Genomic DNA, 16,815 nt, shown 5'->3' with positions numbered 1-16,815 from the left:
CACACATTCTTCTTAACATGCACGTTCTTTACAAATTTTAAAAAATCTAAATACAGATATTAAGAATATGTATTTTAAGAATACGTAAATCCGTGATCATTTAGGGCGGAACTCTCGCATACATATATTTTGGACACCATAAGTTGAAAATGATATATTTTGGACGGGGCGGTACAGCCTGTAAGCCCTCCCTTGCCCGGGGTCCATATTTTATTTTTTCATAAGAAATATAAAAAATGATCAAAATGGGCCGACACACTTGTGCAATCTTACCTGCAAAACGTGTCTACATAACAATTACATAACAATGATAAGATGTGTCCTAATGGATAATCTAAATTTATAAAAAATCAACACAGATATACACAACATACACATATATATGCATGTGTGTTCTGCTGTTTCATTCAGTTCCCACCAATCAATGGAGAATAATGATCTGGGTACTCCATTTTTACCCTCTGAAAGCCACTCGAAACATGTAAATGATGAAACCCAATTCATCATAACAGTGCATGACCCATCAGCCCAAAATGGCCTTAATTTCAAGAATCTTGATAACCCATTTGAGTTTCTTGGATCAAAAGGGTATGAAATGTTGGATTCAACAACTGTGGATCCATTTCGAAATGGGACTTATGAGATTCAAGGGGTTTATGAGTGGTTAAAGATTGGGATTTGTTTGCCAATTGCTTTGGTTAGGTTGGTTTTGTTTGGAGTTTGTTTGAGTGTTGGATATGTTGCTACTAAAATTGCTCTTTTGGGGTGGAAAGATAAGGATAATCCTTTGCCTAAATGGAGGTGTAGGATTATGTGGATTACCCGGTTCGCAACCCGGGGTATTCTCTTTGCTTTTGGGTGAGTTTCTGTGTGTATGTTTATGACATTTTATGATGATCATTTTGTATATATGTGTAAAATTTTCGTGAATTGTCAGGGTCATTGTTGATTTTTATAATTGCAGAGTTCAAGCTAGAATAATTAGATATGCTATTAAGATTATCCTTGTACTGAGGTTTTTAGCTTACGCGGGTAATTAGCAACCTAGTCTCGGCTAATCTAACAGAATTATACAGCTATATATTAAAGTTATTCTAAGAGCAAGTCCAACAGGGTCCTAACTCAATCCTTAAATATATTATAAAAATTGGTTCTTTTTTCTTAGTAACTTAAAGCATACACACTCTCTATTCAAGTTGTTAACTAAAAAATTGAGGAGTGAGAATCAAAATGTTGCTCCAATAGATTCTTTAAACTTACTCTTAACTTTAAGAGTCTAATCACTCTCCTCAATTTTAAGAGCCAAATTTCACTCTTAACTATTATTTTATTATATATTTTTAACAACACTATCTTTCTCTTTTCACATACTATTGTTTTTTTTAATTCAAGATGTTTCTAATAATAAAAAAGATTAAGAAGTCAATTTAAAGAGTATTGTTGGAGATGGGGACATATTAAATCAATAAGAGCCAATAATTTATATCATTTATAAATAGTGAGATAGGAGGCTATTGGGCTGTAAGCCCTTAGCTAAAAAAGCACAGCTGGCCGCAGAACTACTGTAACTAATATAGCCAATCTCTCCCATTTTCACTCCTCCAACCATCCATTCCCCTTGTCTATATTTATAGCCATCATTGATATGTTGGCTATATGTAGCCAACCTCTAAAGATCTGCAGCACCAATCCACATCACATGTTGTGTTACTTTTCCTCTATCTGGCCTCTTTTTGGTTCATAGTTGATCTTAGTTGTAAGTAATGTCTGTTTATTAGATCTTGTTTTTTCTATATTTTTGTTTCAAATTAAGAATTTCATTTCTGATTAAATGTGTTTAAAAATGTCACCACTTTTAAATTTAGCTAGTGTTAATATTAATTTCTTGAAATTTAATAAATTTTTAATTTATATTTCTAAAAATATTTAATCACAATTATAGATCAATTAACATGATTATTAGTTTATTAAAGTTTAAATTTATTGAAAAATTATTGTTCAAAATTATAATATACTGTTTTTAAAATATAGCAAACCATTATATAGCCAACCCCATTGGAACACAAACAATATCTTAGAGATTGAGCAAATTTTAGCCAACCATTATTTTACATTTTTATAGCCAACCATTACAGTCAACCCCATTGAAGATGCTCTTTGGAGTTAGGACATGGATAAACATATTTGTCTCCAACAATACATGTTTTTTTTAATATTTTATTATTAAAAGTCCATTTCATCAACAAAAATAAAATATATAAGAGAGAGAAAGAGATAGTGGTCCTTATAATTTATTATAAAAAAAATATCAGTTAGTGAAATCTTAAAAAGAGTGGACTACTATTTCAAAATAGGTAGTGAAGAGGTGATATTAGTGATTTAAGGAAGTACTATTGTACTAGGTTATCGTTGGAGCACAAATTTCCTTCATATCCCTTAAATTTTAGCTCACTTACATATAAGAATGTGCATACTAATATATAAGAGTGTGCATGTTCGTGTGTTTTGGTAGAATATAGAAGTTTCTTTCATGTGTTCTGTTTTAGTAAAATATTAAAGTTGGTTAGCTAATTTTATAAACATTGCATTTCGGATTGTCATTAAAAATCCCTTGTGTTTTATATTAGAATTTACTGTCTAAGTAGTTGAGTCTATTTTATCTTTATGTTACCTGTTCAGTAGCATTGTACGTAGTAACTATTTAGTTAAGCTTGTTTACTGGGCTACTTATCGTCTCATTTTTATACTATACTTTGGTCACTGGTCCTATGGACTAAATTTTTGTCAGTTTTTAGTTCATTTCTATGAAGTTAATAGTACCCAGTGGGCTACAGAGAGGGTGACTAATATTATATTCTCCAACATAAACTCAAAAGTGAGGATAATTAGTTTGTAGAATTATTATTATTGGCTACCTTCAACCTGAAAGTAACTTCATTTTTGCCTGAATCAATAACATTGATATATGTATCCATCTGTAGTTGTGAACATATATGTTGACTTCGTAGGTTGATATAGCTATATCTGTAGTACTAGTTCAAATAAGCAAAGCTTCTGTAGCCTGCAGGCTTTCATTGACCAAACTTCTAAGCTCACTCCTAGATGTTCGCAAAGAGAAATTTTTATTTTGACTATATAGACAATACTTAAAACTTAATGAAGTTTTTTCTGCGAGCTTTATTCTTTATTCTTTTTTTCTTTTTGAGAAGTAATTGCTAGATTGATGTTCTTATATTTTAATGTGGCAGCTATCATTGGATAAAACGAAGAGGAAAACCTGCTCCAAGGGACACTGCTCCCATTATTGTATCTAATCATGTATCATATGTTGATCCTATTTTCTTTTTCTATGAAATATTTCCTACTATCGTTGCTAGTGATTCCCATGATTCCACGCCCATCGTTGGTACCATCATCAAAGCTATGCAGGTAAGTATCATTGAATGATTAGGCTATCTGGTGCTGCATATATGTCGATTCCCATTTAATGTTTAGTAAAGTTCACTTCTTGTAGTTTGATACGCTGCTTTGAGTTTTGTTTGTCATATCAATTCATTTCAGGTTATATATGTCAATAGGTTTTCTCCATCTTCAAGAAAACATGCTATAAGTGAAATAAAGGTAAAAAGCTTTATGTCTTTTATATTAATTTTTTTCTGATATTCCTTTCAATGTTATTAGTTTTAATCTCAAATCACCAGGACATTATGGTTTCTAAATGGAAACCTCTTGTTCTCTTTCAATTATGCCATGTTCTGATATACTTATTAATAATGCTAACATGGCATTATGCAATGTTTTGGATAACATATTCCCTCTCGATCTAACATCATATATTTGGTCTATTTTTCTAAGAAAAGACTTTACAAAAATAATAATCATCAAGGTCATGCAATGATGGCGCAATATATTTCAACATTGCGTTCTATCTTATACGCTAATCTTTGAATGAACAATAAGCAGATATCATGGATTCATGGTCAGAAAAAGAACATTTTGACCTGCTAAATTGATAGTTTTAGTTTTACCTTATTTGTATATATTTATTTGGGTCGAGACATTCGCTTGCAATAATCAGGTGTACCTGTCGATAGAAAACACTAGAAAATGTGGTCAACTTGTGATTATGCATGGTGACAATTAAATTTCTATTTTTTATGAAGGCAGGGTTTTGGAAGGTACCCTTACCCTTACCCTGGTACTCACATTCCAATGCCTCTAATGTGGTTTCAACCCTCAACCTCTTGTTATCAAAGAAGAGGGAATGTGTATATTGGTGGTCGTTACTTGTGGTGGTCTTTCTATTTTGATGACTCCTCTTCCTGTTTTATTAATCAGAAGCATTGACTAGGCTACAAGACTAGGGATCACACTTGATTACTACCGTCCCTATTTTGTAATATTGTAGCATGTCTCTTCTACCGGTAGATATAGCATAACCACGATTTTTTATTGTTTTTTTATCTAAAGCTTACGATGCAGATTCTGTTTGTTTCTTTGTAGACTCACTCTCGATAATGTGGCTGTAATTCTATTATAAGTTGCAAGTACTTGTACTTTCTGTTGTATCTTAGGTTAACGTCATTTTTGTTATCCTAAGATACAACAGAAAGTACAAGTACTTGCAACTTATGTCCTCACACTTATAATGAATAGGTACCAGTATTTAAAAATATAAAAGAAGTACTGGAATTTGTGGTTTTGTTATAGGTTATCATATGAAATTTAATAAGCCATTGGCTTCATTTTTCCAAATTCTTTGAATTATGTCTGTATATACGCTATTTGATACAGAATTTTCCTTCAAGGATCTGAAAACAGAGAAAGGCATCCTGCAATAGGTTTCCTAGAGTTCTTTTATTTCCTGAAGGAACCACAACCAACGGAAGGTCTCTCATCTCATTCCAACTTGGTGCATTTATTCCTGGATATGCTATCCAACCTGTGGTTGTTCGCTATCCCCATGTACACTTTGATCAATCATGGTAGGCTTTCTTGCTTTGGAAAATTCGTATTCTGCTCTCTTCAGTAGAACCTGACCAACTTCAAGTATAATATTGTCATTTTGACCAGGGGGAACATTTCACTGGCGAGGCTTATGTTCAGGATGTTTACCCAGATTCACAATTTTATGGAGGTAACATTATTATATTTTCCCCTCTATTCTACTAGAGAATTTGAAAGAAAGGGGAAAGATGAATGAATCGGTGGGTGTAACTAGCTATTTTGCAGTATTAATTCTTTGAACTTCTTTCTTTGTATATAACTGTTATTATACGTACACATCAATAACATGTATAAGAAGAATACAAAATTAACTTATAACTGTATACTGCTTAACAATATATCTGTATATCTCGTCCTTTTCTCTTCATTCGTTGTGATAAATGATATGATGAGAATGTAAGGATGATAGTCCTCCGCCTACTGATCAAGTATCCCATAAGGGACTTAAAAGAAGAAGCTGAAGCGGTTTTCTGTTCGTATCCATACCATACATGTGATGTAGGTTTTATATTTCCTAGAGTAGATCACATCTGGAAGAAATTATATTTTAGAATACATGATTTACCTAAAGTTTATGGATGCCACTCATTGGAATTAATTTTGGAAAGCATCTGCAGCATTTCCTTTCCACACTTCAATTTACTGTGTAAGGTTTGTGAGACTTCTGCAAAATAGACAAAGCCAGTCTTGTCCTGAAATAATTTGTCGGTGTTCCTCGCCTTAAATCATTAAGATCTTATAGCATGCCATTAGTCACCCTTTTTCATGAATTTTAATTTGGAAGGTGCACCACCGTTTGCATTTCTTTTGTTGCACATGTGTGGAAAAACCATAAACTGGATATATTCATATTCTTTTTCTGTTTTAGCTTCTACGTGATATACGTTAGTTTCTGAAATGGTGCAGGTTGAATATCTTCCTGTTGTTTTACCCCAGATCAATCAAAAGGAAAATGCTGTGCAATATGCCAAGAGGGTGAGTCAGTTTCTTATTGTTTTCGGTGTTGTGTTTTAGTTGTTTGTTGGGCTCTTTTTTAGTTTTGTTTATAAAGAAATTTTAATAAATCACAGCTTCTTATATGCAATTAAGGTTATAACCGTACAGCAAAAAATACAGTTAAGCTTCACATATTTGACATATGATAAATTTCAGCTTTATACAGGTAGGTTTTGTTTAGTTGAGCCAATCCTTATTTATTTAAAAGATAAGATTTCTTAAAATTACAAGAATTCTGTGCACGATAGGCTTGACTGCTTCAGAACTCCTCCTTTTGAATGGTTAGGACCCCGGATATTCTAGAAAGAGAAATTAAAGAGAAGGCATATAGCATGTACCTTTGTAAGAGTATTGACCTTTGACCTGTTCAAGGAAGAGGGTATTGGCAGGGATTCAGTACATGAATTGACCATCTGAGCTGTACAGTTCGACTAGGCAATGGTGATTTTACATGCTGATAGTATCATGGCTGTTCGGGTCACTTTCGACAAGGATATAGGAATACTATACCAATATGGCTTGCTTTGTGTAAGGCCACAGAGGTACAGGCATCAAGTGCTTTGATGGAGCCAGATGCCGCGAAGAGTGGCAGACAACGTTTTGGCCTAGAAGGTATCCTGGTTAGGAATACCAGGCCCGAGTTCAGACTATGGCTTGGTTTGATCTGCATGTGTTGTATGAACTATGACATTAGGTTATGTACATACATGTGTGGGTACTGGACCTTGACTTTGGTGTCATTGAGGCTTCCTTTATTTTGTGGGCTGGCCCACAAGAGCAGGTTTTTCTGTGTCGGATGGGCATTTAATAAACCTACCCTCCCACTATGCATATGCTTTTCTGTAGTTTGAAAAGTGGACATGATGGTATAGTTGCCTTCTTTATGTGTCATGAATGTACCAGAAATGTGATCGACATGTAATTGCTGGCTCTGCTTCAGCAAAGGATTATATGCATCAAAACCGTGTTTTCTGTATCTTTATTAAGTTTATGGTTTTCCTTTAGTCTTTGGTGCAGCCATCATGATCCCAAATGAAATATCCAGCATGGTCTAAGAGAATCTAATTGTGCTATAATTATTTTTTATTATCTTAAATTTTCTGTACGATATTCCTATAATTTTAAATTTTGCACTTTTATATTTGCACATTAAAATTTATTAATTGATTAATTAATGTAATATACATTTGCAGACTTCTCAAGCTATGTGTATTGCTCTCAATGTTGTACAAACATCTCATTCCTTTGGTGATGTGATGCTTCTTACTAAGGCGAATGAGTCTAAGCAGGTATATCTTGAATGTACATATTCCGTATATATCGTTGCTACATGCTATATTGCTACTTCGTTCACTCGATGTCTTACTGTCTAAATTTAAGTGCTTAGACATGCAGTAGTGGGCATCAAAACTTATAGTTTCTTTTTACGTATGAATTTTGCTAGAATATCATATGAAAGCCGGAATCTCACAATTGGCATATCTCCACATTGATTTGAAATAATTAAACACTTATAAGATAAGCCCCTCCAACCCCACCCCCAGACTTTCCTGTAAATGGTACACTTGAAGGACCTTTAACTTAAGCATCTTACCCTAACACAATTGTACAACAAAACCTGCCAATAACCTTCTTTCAGGATCCAGCCTCTGTGCCAATATGCAATTGAGTAGGAGCTGTAATCTATGCCATGAAGTATATAAAAGATCCGGGATTCGGCTTAATAGTGTCGGTAGATCTGTGTGTGTGTGTCTATATATATATAGCTATTGCTTATCTTGCTGATTATCACAATGATGAAAGCCTAGCCTCTTATATAAAATAGAAGACTTAGTGGAAATGCTTGAAGCAATGCCAATGAGATCTCCATTATGTCACGGTGATGATCTTATCAGTTCAGCTCAACGAAAATGTTTAAACATATGCACTCTATATTCATTCTTATGTCTGCAACCTTAAAATAAAGTCCGCGACAAATTGATTTGTAACAAGCTCATCTTCTACAAACATCTGGACTTGTGATTACAATGCTAAAGGCTACATTTATGTTATCCAAGTTAAAAACCATGTACCCAACATACATGGCACTTTAGTTCGTTGTTCATTCATATCCCTTTCTTCATGAGCATCTATCCAGTAAAGTATTAATTACAAAGATAATTTTTAAATGATAAATGTCAAGTCTTACTAGCACATGCAGAGGGTCTCTAGCAAACATCTCCATTTTTGTGAAGGGGCTGCAGTTTTCGAGCGGATAGAATATTTTTGTGTTAAGCTTCTTTTTAATTTTTTTTGACAAATGTGTGAAGCTTTTAGATTTAGGAAAAATTGATCAATACAAGCTTGAATAATCTTTCCTACTGTGCCTAGGATTTTTGCCAGGAAAATGAATGCATGCTATATCTTCACTGTATATGCTCAATTTGTTCATTTTGACATTATATTTAAAGTACTAAGAATCCTGTTTCACTGATCTTATGTTAATCCTCTTTGAGCTAACATAGAGGTTTAGGGTAGTCAGATTTTCCATTACATTGGCAATCTGGTAATGCACAATGGTGATGCATTAATGTTGTCAGCTTAAGACTACATTTTACTCTGTCAAGCTGCTGATGGTTCAGCTTACACAGTTCAGGTAAGTGCTATGTTAAGAGAAATATCTTTGGAATGCATTTACAGTCAGAGGTTATGTTACGCAACATTTCTTTTCTCCTTTACTTCTATTTAATCGTATGTGCGTGCACGGAGAGATGTTTCGCTTACTTAGATACAGGTATAAATAAAGTGACGTCTCTATTGTGAAATTTAATATTCCTGTTAATTGTTTACGTAGTCTTACAATTACCTATGTGATTCATCTTGCCCTTGCCTGATTAGATCTGAATAAAAGAGCTGTTGAGCTCTATTGTAAAATAAAATCATACTTTTTGAATGAATTGAAGACAACATAGTTAGTTTTATGTATTATTTATTTAGTTTTGTGTTCAGCAGTACTGTGTGCTTTGTTTTATTTGTTATCTATTTGGTTCTGTGTTCAGCAGTGCTGTCTGCTTAGACTATTTGGTTAAGTTGCTAATCTGGTACTGATACTTTTGTTATGTTTTTCATAGGTGAATCCATCACTCTATATGGTTGAAATGGCACAGGTGGAATTGGTGAGTGTAAAATATTTTACAAATTGCTGGATGTTGCCTACAATGGATGCATATAGTTATATGATCTATAATTATTGATGGGATTAGAGATTTACCATTATTTTTATTTGCAGTAGTTATTGATGGCATTAGATATCTTATTTAATACAAGAAAATTTTAGAATTATGTAATTTTTTTTATTTAACTACATTTTTAAAGCACCTTAAGGTACATGCAACAAGTCAAACACCCCATATAATAGGACGAGAGTGAGTACTTATGTTGTATGCTAATTAGAATTATATCGCATTAGAGGACCAAAGTCGTAATTAAGCAAAACGGTGCATTCTTGAATAGTTGGTGAGCTGGTTCCATGTGAACGGTTTTTTCTCACTTGAAAGGCTACTTGTTAAACATTTGTTTTTGATATATTTATTTTAGCTAATTTCCGATGTAATTGCATCTGCCATAAATTCCTAGAATTGTTGGCATGAGACTTGTAATAAATTAGTATTTGAATTAGTGTTGATATATTGTAGTTTTTGTTTTCAGGCATACCATATAAGCTCTTCAGAAGCTGTGCAATTTCTGGATAGGTTTCTTTTAATGAAACCAGACCCCAGGTATTGGTCCTTGATATTTTTTGCTACACTCAACCATATTAAAATTTAGTTGTGTTGAGCTTGTATGTGTGTATATAATTTCTCTTGTTCGCAGTGGACATGTTGGAATACGTAACTTCTTGAAAATTCTGAGATTGAAGCACTGTACTCTTACTGAAGAGGTCAGTACAAATTCTGTTGCTTACATGTAATTTGTATTGATGGTACAGTTCTTATCATGTCCAAATTTCTGTCTTTGCAGAAGAGTTTTATTATTTTATATGTTGAGAGATTACCAAACATCGACAGGGACCTGAATCCCTGGTACTGAAAAGTTATCGAAATAGAAAAAAGTTCTTATTTCATCAATATAAACTAGCATAAGAACCCGTGCGAGGCACGAGTCATTTTCTAGAATTTTTTATATATCATGCAATTATAATGTTTGTAGAGCAACTTCAACAATATCCTTATATAGGCTCTTGAGTCAAATTTTGAAGAAATGGAGATCAAATTTCTCTCCAACAAGCTTCATGTCCCCCTCAATAATATTAGGAGCTTCAAATGCTTACTCACTTTTAGGATTGAATATCCCCTCAACTATTATTATATTATATTTTTTTTATCTGTTATTTTATATTTAATGAATGAATATAAACAGGGTAGTAAATACGTTTAAAACGAAACGATTAAACTTAATCTGTAAAATGCCGTTAGTATGTTTACAAATAAAAGCTACAAATTAATATATATGTTGAATACATGAATACAAAGTTGACCAATTCGAATATCACGAGAGGAGAATTTATGATTATGTCTCCTGAGTTAAAGTCTGTCGCTTAAATGCAGTTTACCTTAGTTCACGTGATTTGCAGGCTATTGCATGAGCCCGTAAGGTTTACCCAGGGGTAGCGGTTGTGGGTTACGTAGATAAAAAAAATCTTGAATTTTATTTAAATAAACTATATGTACTGCTCTATATTATTACTGAGTTCACTACTAACTTACAATTAAATTACTCAATTTAAAAAGATAAAAAATGCATAACTGAAGTCAGAATGACTTGCAATCATAATATACAATAATGTAAAATTTACATTATTGTTAATATTAAAGTTGATTTTAATGAAAAATATTAGTTTTTGAAATTCAACGTTTGTATGTATGGAAAAATGTTAGCTTTTTATTTACACAACTGTTAACAAAGTAAGATTAAGTTATATGTATATGTGTGTTAGCATGTAAATTATTGTACATCTCTTAGTAAATTATGATGATTTTAATTATTTATATGCTAAATATTTGATTTATGTACATGTATAATCATTGTTAACATCCAGTGAGATAATTGATTACTTAAATAACATGCATTTATAATTATTCAAAAATCAAAATTATGTAATAAATAAATTGCTATAATTTATACATGGTATTCACTCTTTTTTTATACAACCGGGTATCAATCATGGTTGTAACATAAAAATGAATTATATATTTTTAAGACTTATTATTGATATTCATGATTTTTTCAAGAATTTGAAAGAAAAATTGTATTTATATCGTTATTTAAACCGTTTTTAAGTTTCTTTCATTACGACTCTAATATTTCTTCATATAATAATTTGATAACATTTATACTATTCTTCTAAAATTAAAAATTTTTAGTTCGATAAAGTTTTATAAATATCAGTTGAACTTGTTAATTCTTTCAAATTATTGAATAATTTATGTTTTTTTCTTTATATAATATAAAATGCATTGAATCAAATGCTACAATATACTATAGATATAACTTTTATTTGAATAATTCAAAATATTAAAATAATTCAAAATTTTAAAATAATTCAAAATATTTGTACAATATTATCTTGATCAATGAATATTGCTGATCTAAAAGATTTTTTTTTAAAAAGTTAGTTTTTTTTAAAGTGGAAAATGAAAAATAAATCGATTTGATATATCATCGTAGTTTTAACAAATCTAGTGAGATCTCATTTCAAATTTCAAATATTCTTAAAATTGGGACAAATTCCAAAAATAATAATGCGTTACCAGTGAAGTTAGTAATTTTAATATAAATAATCAATTGACTTGATCCTATAACGACCTCAAACACATTAATTTATATTAACATAAGATATTAAAAAATTTCACATTATTGGTAAGATATTCTCGCCGAACTTGTAATTTTTTTTTATTTTTTATTTTTTATCGTAGGTAACCCGCAGCCGTTACCCTTCGGGTGCGCACTGGGTAAACCCTACGGGCTCACGCAATAGCCTGCAAACCAGTGAACCAAGGTAAACCGTATTTAAGCGACAGGCTCTGACTCAGGAGGCATAATCATAAATTCTCCTCCCGTGGGATTCGACCTGTGACCAAGAGGATAGTTTTCCTCTTTTTAACCAAGAGGATAGTTTTTCGGCCGGGTCATGTAGTAAAATTGCGAGTATTTTATGAATAATAAGCCAAGTTCTAAAATGCATTGACTCATTATAATTCGAACTTATCTTAATATGTAATACCAATATAGATTATTTATACATAAGCGATTCTATTTTCAATATTTTTTTAAAGATTATATATGTACATTTTAATTACTTTTTATAATAAAAAATATGTTAAAAATATATGAGATATATTTTCAAACTTAAAAATGATTAATAAATAAGATAATAATCCATTTAAGTACTATGCCTAATTTTATATTTGGAATTCAATTCTTTAAAATTAACTGTACAAATATTCAACTAACTATCCCTTTTTTTGCGGAATTACGTAAGTATCTTTAAAGTTAAATAAAATATTTATTTAGCATACTTACATATTATGTGTATGATAAAAAGTACACGTGACAATATGGTGTAGTGGTAAGAGGTTATATAGTTGAATGAAATAACTTGAGTTCGATTCCCACAAAACAAATCTTTTATATAAATATTAAAAATAGGGGCAATTTAGACTTTTCAATGAGACTTTTTAATCTAATGAAATTATACCCTTGTTCCCCTATTATATATAGAAGAGATGATGTCGAACTCCAGTTCCCAATTTTTTTTTTTTTTGCTAAATTCAGTTCCCAAATTTTAATAGTTCTTAAGTAGACTTGTGTTAAAATATTATTCATACAATAGGAATCCTTTTTTAAAAGCTTTGGTAGTCATCACATGTTAGGCTGTAAGCCTGTTACTCTATGAGCACTTTTCTTATTGTTTAAAGAAATATTAATTTTTTCAGGTATTTGGATATATTGACATGAAGAAGACTGGCTGGATAACATTTAAAGAGGTCTTTTTCTCTCCCTGGGTGTGTTGGATAATTATTTAACACTACGCACAATAATGAGACAGTTATATAATCAGGATTAACAAGAACATGCAAGTAACCAAGTAACGAAACAAAAACGACAAACAATAAGATAAATCAGTAAGTGAATTGACAAAGAGAGGAAAAAACACTTAGTTCTAACAGAAGCTTTAACAAATCCGAAAGAACGAATAACAGCTGAGGCGCCTGGCCTTCGAGAAACCTAGATTGTTCTTGAAGAGATCATTGCTCCACTTACGGAGTGTTGGGTTGCAACAATATCACTTTCAGGATACAACAACACAGAGTACGTCATCCACAGATACGTAGCAGACAACAACGACCCGCCCGGAAAACCTATGCTATAATCTGTATGTTATGGAGGAGAGAAATAGAGAGAAAGAAGTAGCTAGGGTTTCACAAGTTGGTTCTTTTTCTCTCCCTGGGTGTGTTGGATAATTATTTAACACTACGCACAACAATGAGACAGTTATATAATCAGGATTAACAAGAACATGCAAGTAACCAAGTAACGAAACAAAAACGACAAACAATAAGATAAATCAGTAAGTGAATTGACAAAGAGAGGAAAAAACACTTAGTTCTAACAGAAGCTTTAACAAATCCGAAAGAACGAATAACAGCTGAGGCGCCTGGCCTTCGAGAAACCTAGATTGTTCTTGAAGAGATCATTGCTCCACTTACGCAGTGTTGGGTTGCAACAATATCACTTTCAGGATACAACAACACAGAGTACGTCATCCACAGATACGTAGCAGATAACAACGACCCGCCCGGAAAACCTATGCTATAATCTGTATGAGCATTTATTAAGCCTTCCAGCAACTGCTGAATTGCCCGTCAACCCGACTCGAGTCGTGGCGTGGCAAGGCGAGGCGACGCTCGCGCGCTAGGTACACAATAACACCATGAACACCCACATGCATTAGCCACATGCATTAGTAGTTGTAAACTACTCTTGCACATTGTACTATATAAAGTACACAACCACTTTTACCTTATCAATGTGGGACAAACCCACCCAACCCTTTTTAAACTACTAACTTCACATCAATTTCTATATGGATTACACTAAGAAAATGACTTGGATCCAAACATGAAAGTTTAAGTAATTCATACCAGGGATCAACCTTCAACAATTAATTTTAGGAAATTTCATCAAGAACATGTCCAAAACATGCCTCAAACTTTCCATTTTCTAATAGTGAGTGTGTATGTCTCGTTTTTTCACAGCTGATCATTCCCAGCCCTGTATGTATAATTCTTATCTTTGAAAATCTACAGTTTTGTGCATTTCTGGTACTCGACTACTCGAGTCGTGGCGCTTATGGTGGTGTAATTTTAGAGAAAATGTAATTCATATCACTCTACTCGGAACAACACGATTTGACTAATTGAAGTACTCGCAAGTTAATTATGGATTACGGTTATGTTTACAATTTGGGCAAGTTCTTTTTAATTTGTTCTATGTGATGGTGAAATTTTTGTACTATTTATAGCAAAATCTCCATTTTGGTCTATTTATAGTAGAATACAAGTGAGTCTCTACAAAATGTTATATTTTTCTATGATGCTCGGACTATTCGGAATACCCTGCAGTACCCATGTCATGCGGACACGACACCGACACCGACACCGACACTTGGATACTGACACTTGGATACACTTGATTCCGGATCCAAATGACATCTGGAAAATGGACAATTAACCTCAGACATAGTCTATCACTAATTGTTTGTCATACAGTACAATTTAACCCTATAACTTTTGATTGTACCTGTTGTAAATTTATATATATAATAAATATTATTTTACCCTTGTTTTCAAAAGTAATATGTTATTTTATGTAGAATGATAGGGTATTTGTTTATAAAAATTGTCAGAATATATCAATAATAATAATTGCCATTGTCCAAATCCAAATGTCGGATCCTTATAAAACGTGTCCCCGGGTCTTTGATATTAGAGTTCAAAGAATCGGACCCTCTGATTTGTGTCCGTGTCCGATTCTTCTTAAAGAGTCTGAGCATCATAGAAATTTTGTTAATGCGGTCTAAAATGACTGGGGAACTAATACTTTCTTGCTTTGATCAGTCAAATTCCCATTGTTGGCTGCATCATGCAATTTATGTAAATTGTATTGAGTAGAATATGTACGTTTTGCAGTTTCTGCTGGGATCAGTTCATGTCTTGAAGCAACCCCTGTTCACTAAAGCTTGCGATTTTGCATTTAGAGGGTGTGACATCAGTGGAAAACAGTACATGTCACAGCAAGAGGTACTACTCTTCTCGTTTACTAGATTCCATACAAACTGAATAGACCATTCCAAACTCTTGAAACTTGATGATTTTGTAACAGTTGGGACATTCCGTGATAATGACAATGCCGAACTTGAATGAGGATGAGGTTATTTCGACAAATGTTTAGTAGTTGGTGTTAATATATCGACAAATTTTATATATTTGGTTCCCTTGTATATTTTGCCTAAACCTGTATCCAACTCACATCTGCAGATCCAAGAACTATTTGTATTGTTTGACTGCAACCGTGATGGGAGCATTTGCAGGGATGATTTCATGGCTTGCTTAAGACAAAATCCATTACTCATCTCACTTTTCGCACCTCAATTATTGCAATTAGGCTTGTCTTCGAAAGACCGCAAATGGAAAACAGAAAATATGGTTTCATGAACAATGGTAATGGATTCAGTTTTGACATAAGACCAGATAGAATGAAGCTGTTTCACCGGTTTCGTTCAGTTACACCCTATAGAGTTAAAGGAAGGTTGTTGGATCTGTAATTTTTACATATACTTATCGCCAACTTCTATAAATTATGTATGTATCAAGTAATGAACGAGCAACCTCGAATGAAAGGAGTAAAGGACCAGTTTAGCTAGTAAAGCCAATCTGATTAAATTTTTGTCTGGTTTAAATATAGAACCCATGCTGAATATCCGCATTTTAATTTATAACTAGCTTAAATCTTGTGTGCAGGGCTTCTAGTTAATATTTAAAATTTTTATTTATCCTGTCATTATAATTTTAAAATATTTTTATAAATATATAATAATTATAAAGTTATAATTAAAATTATAGGATTATCTACGATCGTAGTTTAGTAGAATAAATAAATTATGTCCAGTAGTTTAACAATTTAATAGTTTAGTGGATATATAACACTATTTATTTATTTTTTAATAATAGGATAAATTGTGGTTCTTAAGTACTATGTCGTATTAGTTTAACAATTTAGCAGTTTAACAGATATATAACACTATTTATTAATTATTTTAATAACCAAAATTAGGGGATAATCGGTGAACCAAATTATAATCCATTTCGGTTATGATAGTAGAGTATAGATATATTATATTAATTTTTTATACTATCATAAATTAATGTATTTAAGATAACTAGCTAATAACCCGTGCGATGCACTGATTAAAATATTTATAATTTTATAATTTTATAAAAATAAATTATAAAATACAATAATTATATATTATTAAGTTAAAATATTTACGCATTGTTTTATATGTATTATATTATTGAACAATTCAAAATTTAGATAGTTAAAATCTTAAAAAATCCTCCTATAATTTTATATGTAAATTATATTATTATGTTATATTATAATTTGAAGAGTTTATTGCATTTTGCAACCCCCATCTTTAATTGAAAATCATAATGGTATACTTATTTTGTGAAAAATAGTTTGCAAACTTTAACTTTCAATATCAAATAC

At 32.0% G+C, this 16,815-nt stretch overlaps 1 protein-coding gene across 4 annotated transcripts; it reads left to right on the top strand.

Annotated features, from left to right (window-relative positions):
* The first annotated feature begins 269 nt into the window (after positions 1-269).
* Positions 270-16,052, top strand: LOC141689970 (lysophospholipid acyltransferase LPEAT2-like). Of its 4 annotated transcripts, none has more exons than XR_012562611.1 (14): positions 271-858; positions 3,249-3,429; positions 3,562-3,621; positions 4,822-4,985; positions 5,074-5,137; positions 5,914-5,982; positions 7,197-7,292; positions 9,114-9,158; positions 9,691-9,761; positions 9,856-9,922; positions 12,978-13,028; positions 14,352-14,419; positions 15,234-15,344; positions 15,427-15,480. XR_012562611.1 is itself a non-coding variant. In XM_074494523.1 (14 exons), exons 1-14 carry the CDS (start codon positions 383-385, stop codon positions 15,756-15,758), a joined length of 1,680 nt encoding a protein of 559 aa, XP_074350624.1. In that variant the 5' UTR covers positions 279-382; the 3' UTR covers positions 15,759-16,052. The 4 variants fall into 4 exon arrangements, 3 of the variants coding, with proteins under 3 accessions (XP_074350626.1, XP_074350625.1, XP_074350624.1); XM_074494523.1 differs by lacking the exon at positions 14,352-14,419 and adding an exon at positions 15,582-16,052 and having other exon boundaries at positions 279-858; positions 15,427-15,474; XM_074494524.1 differs by lacking the exons at positions 12,978-13,028; positions 14,352-14,419 and adding an exon at positions 15,582-16,052 and having other exon boundaries at positions 276-858; positions 15,427-15,474.
* Positions 16,053-16,815: the final 763 nt, after the last annotated feature.

This window comes from Apium graveolens, chromosome 10 (assembly GCF_009905375.1).
Source record: "Apium graveolens cultivar Ventura chromosome 10, ASM990537v1, whole genome shotgun sequence".
Lineage (NCBI taxonomy): Eukaryota > Viridiplantae > Streptophyta > Magnoliopsida > Apiales > Apiaceae > Apium > Apium graveolens.
The sequence above is the reverse complement of the archived record's forward strand: the minus strand, read 5'-3'. Positions and strand labels throughout refer to the sequence as shown.

What these genes read in the sequence shown, in the direction of transcription:
- LOC141689970 (XM_074494523.1), top strand. Translation starts at nt 383, where the DNA reads ATGCATGTGTGTTCTGCTGTTTCATTCAGTTCCCACCAATCAATGGAG. An exon ending in GTACACTTTGATCAATCATG is followed by an intron (nt 4,986 to 5,073) that starts GTAGGCTTTCTT and finishes CATTTTGACCAG; the next exon opens with GGGGAACATTTCACTGGCGA. An exon ending in AAATGGCACAGGTGGAATTG is followed by an intron (nt 9,159 to 9,690) that starts GTGAGTGTAAAA and finishes TTTTGTTTTCAG; the next exon opens with GCATACCATATAAGCTCTTC.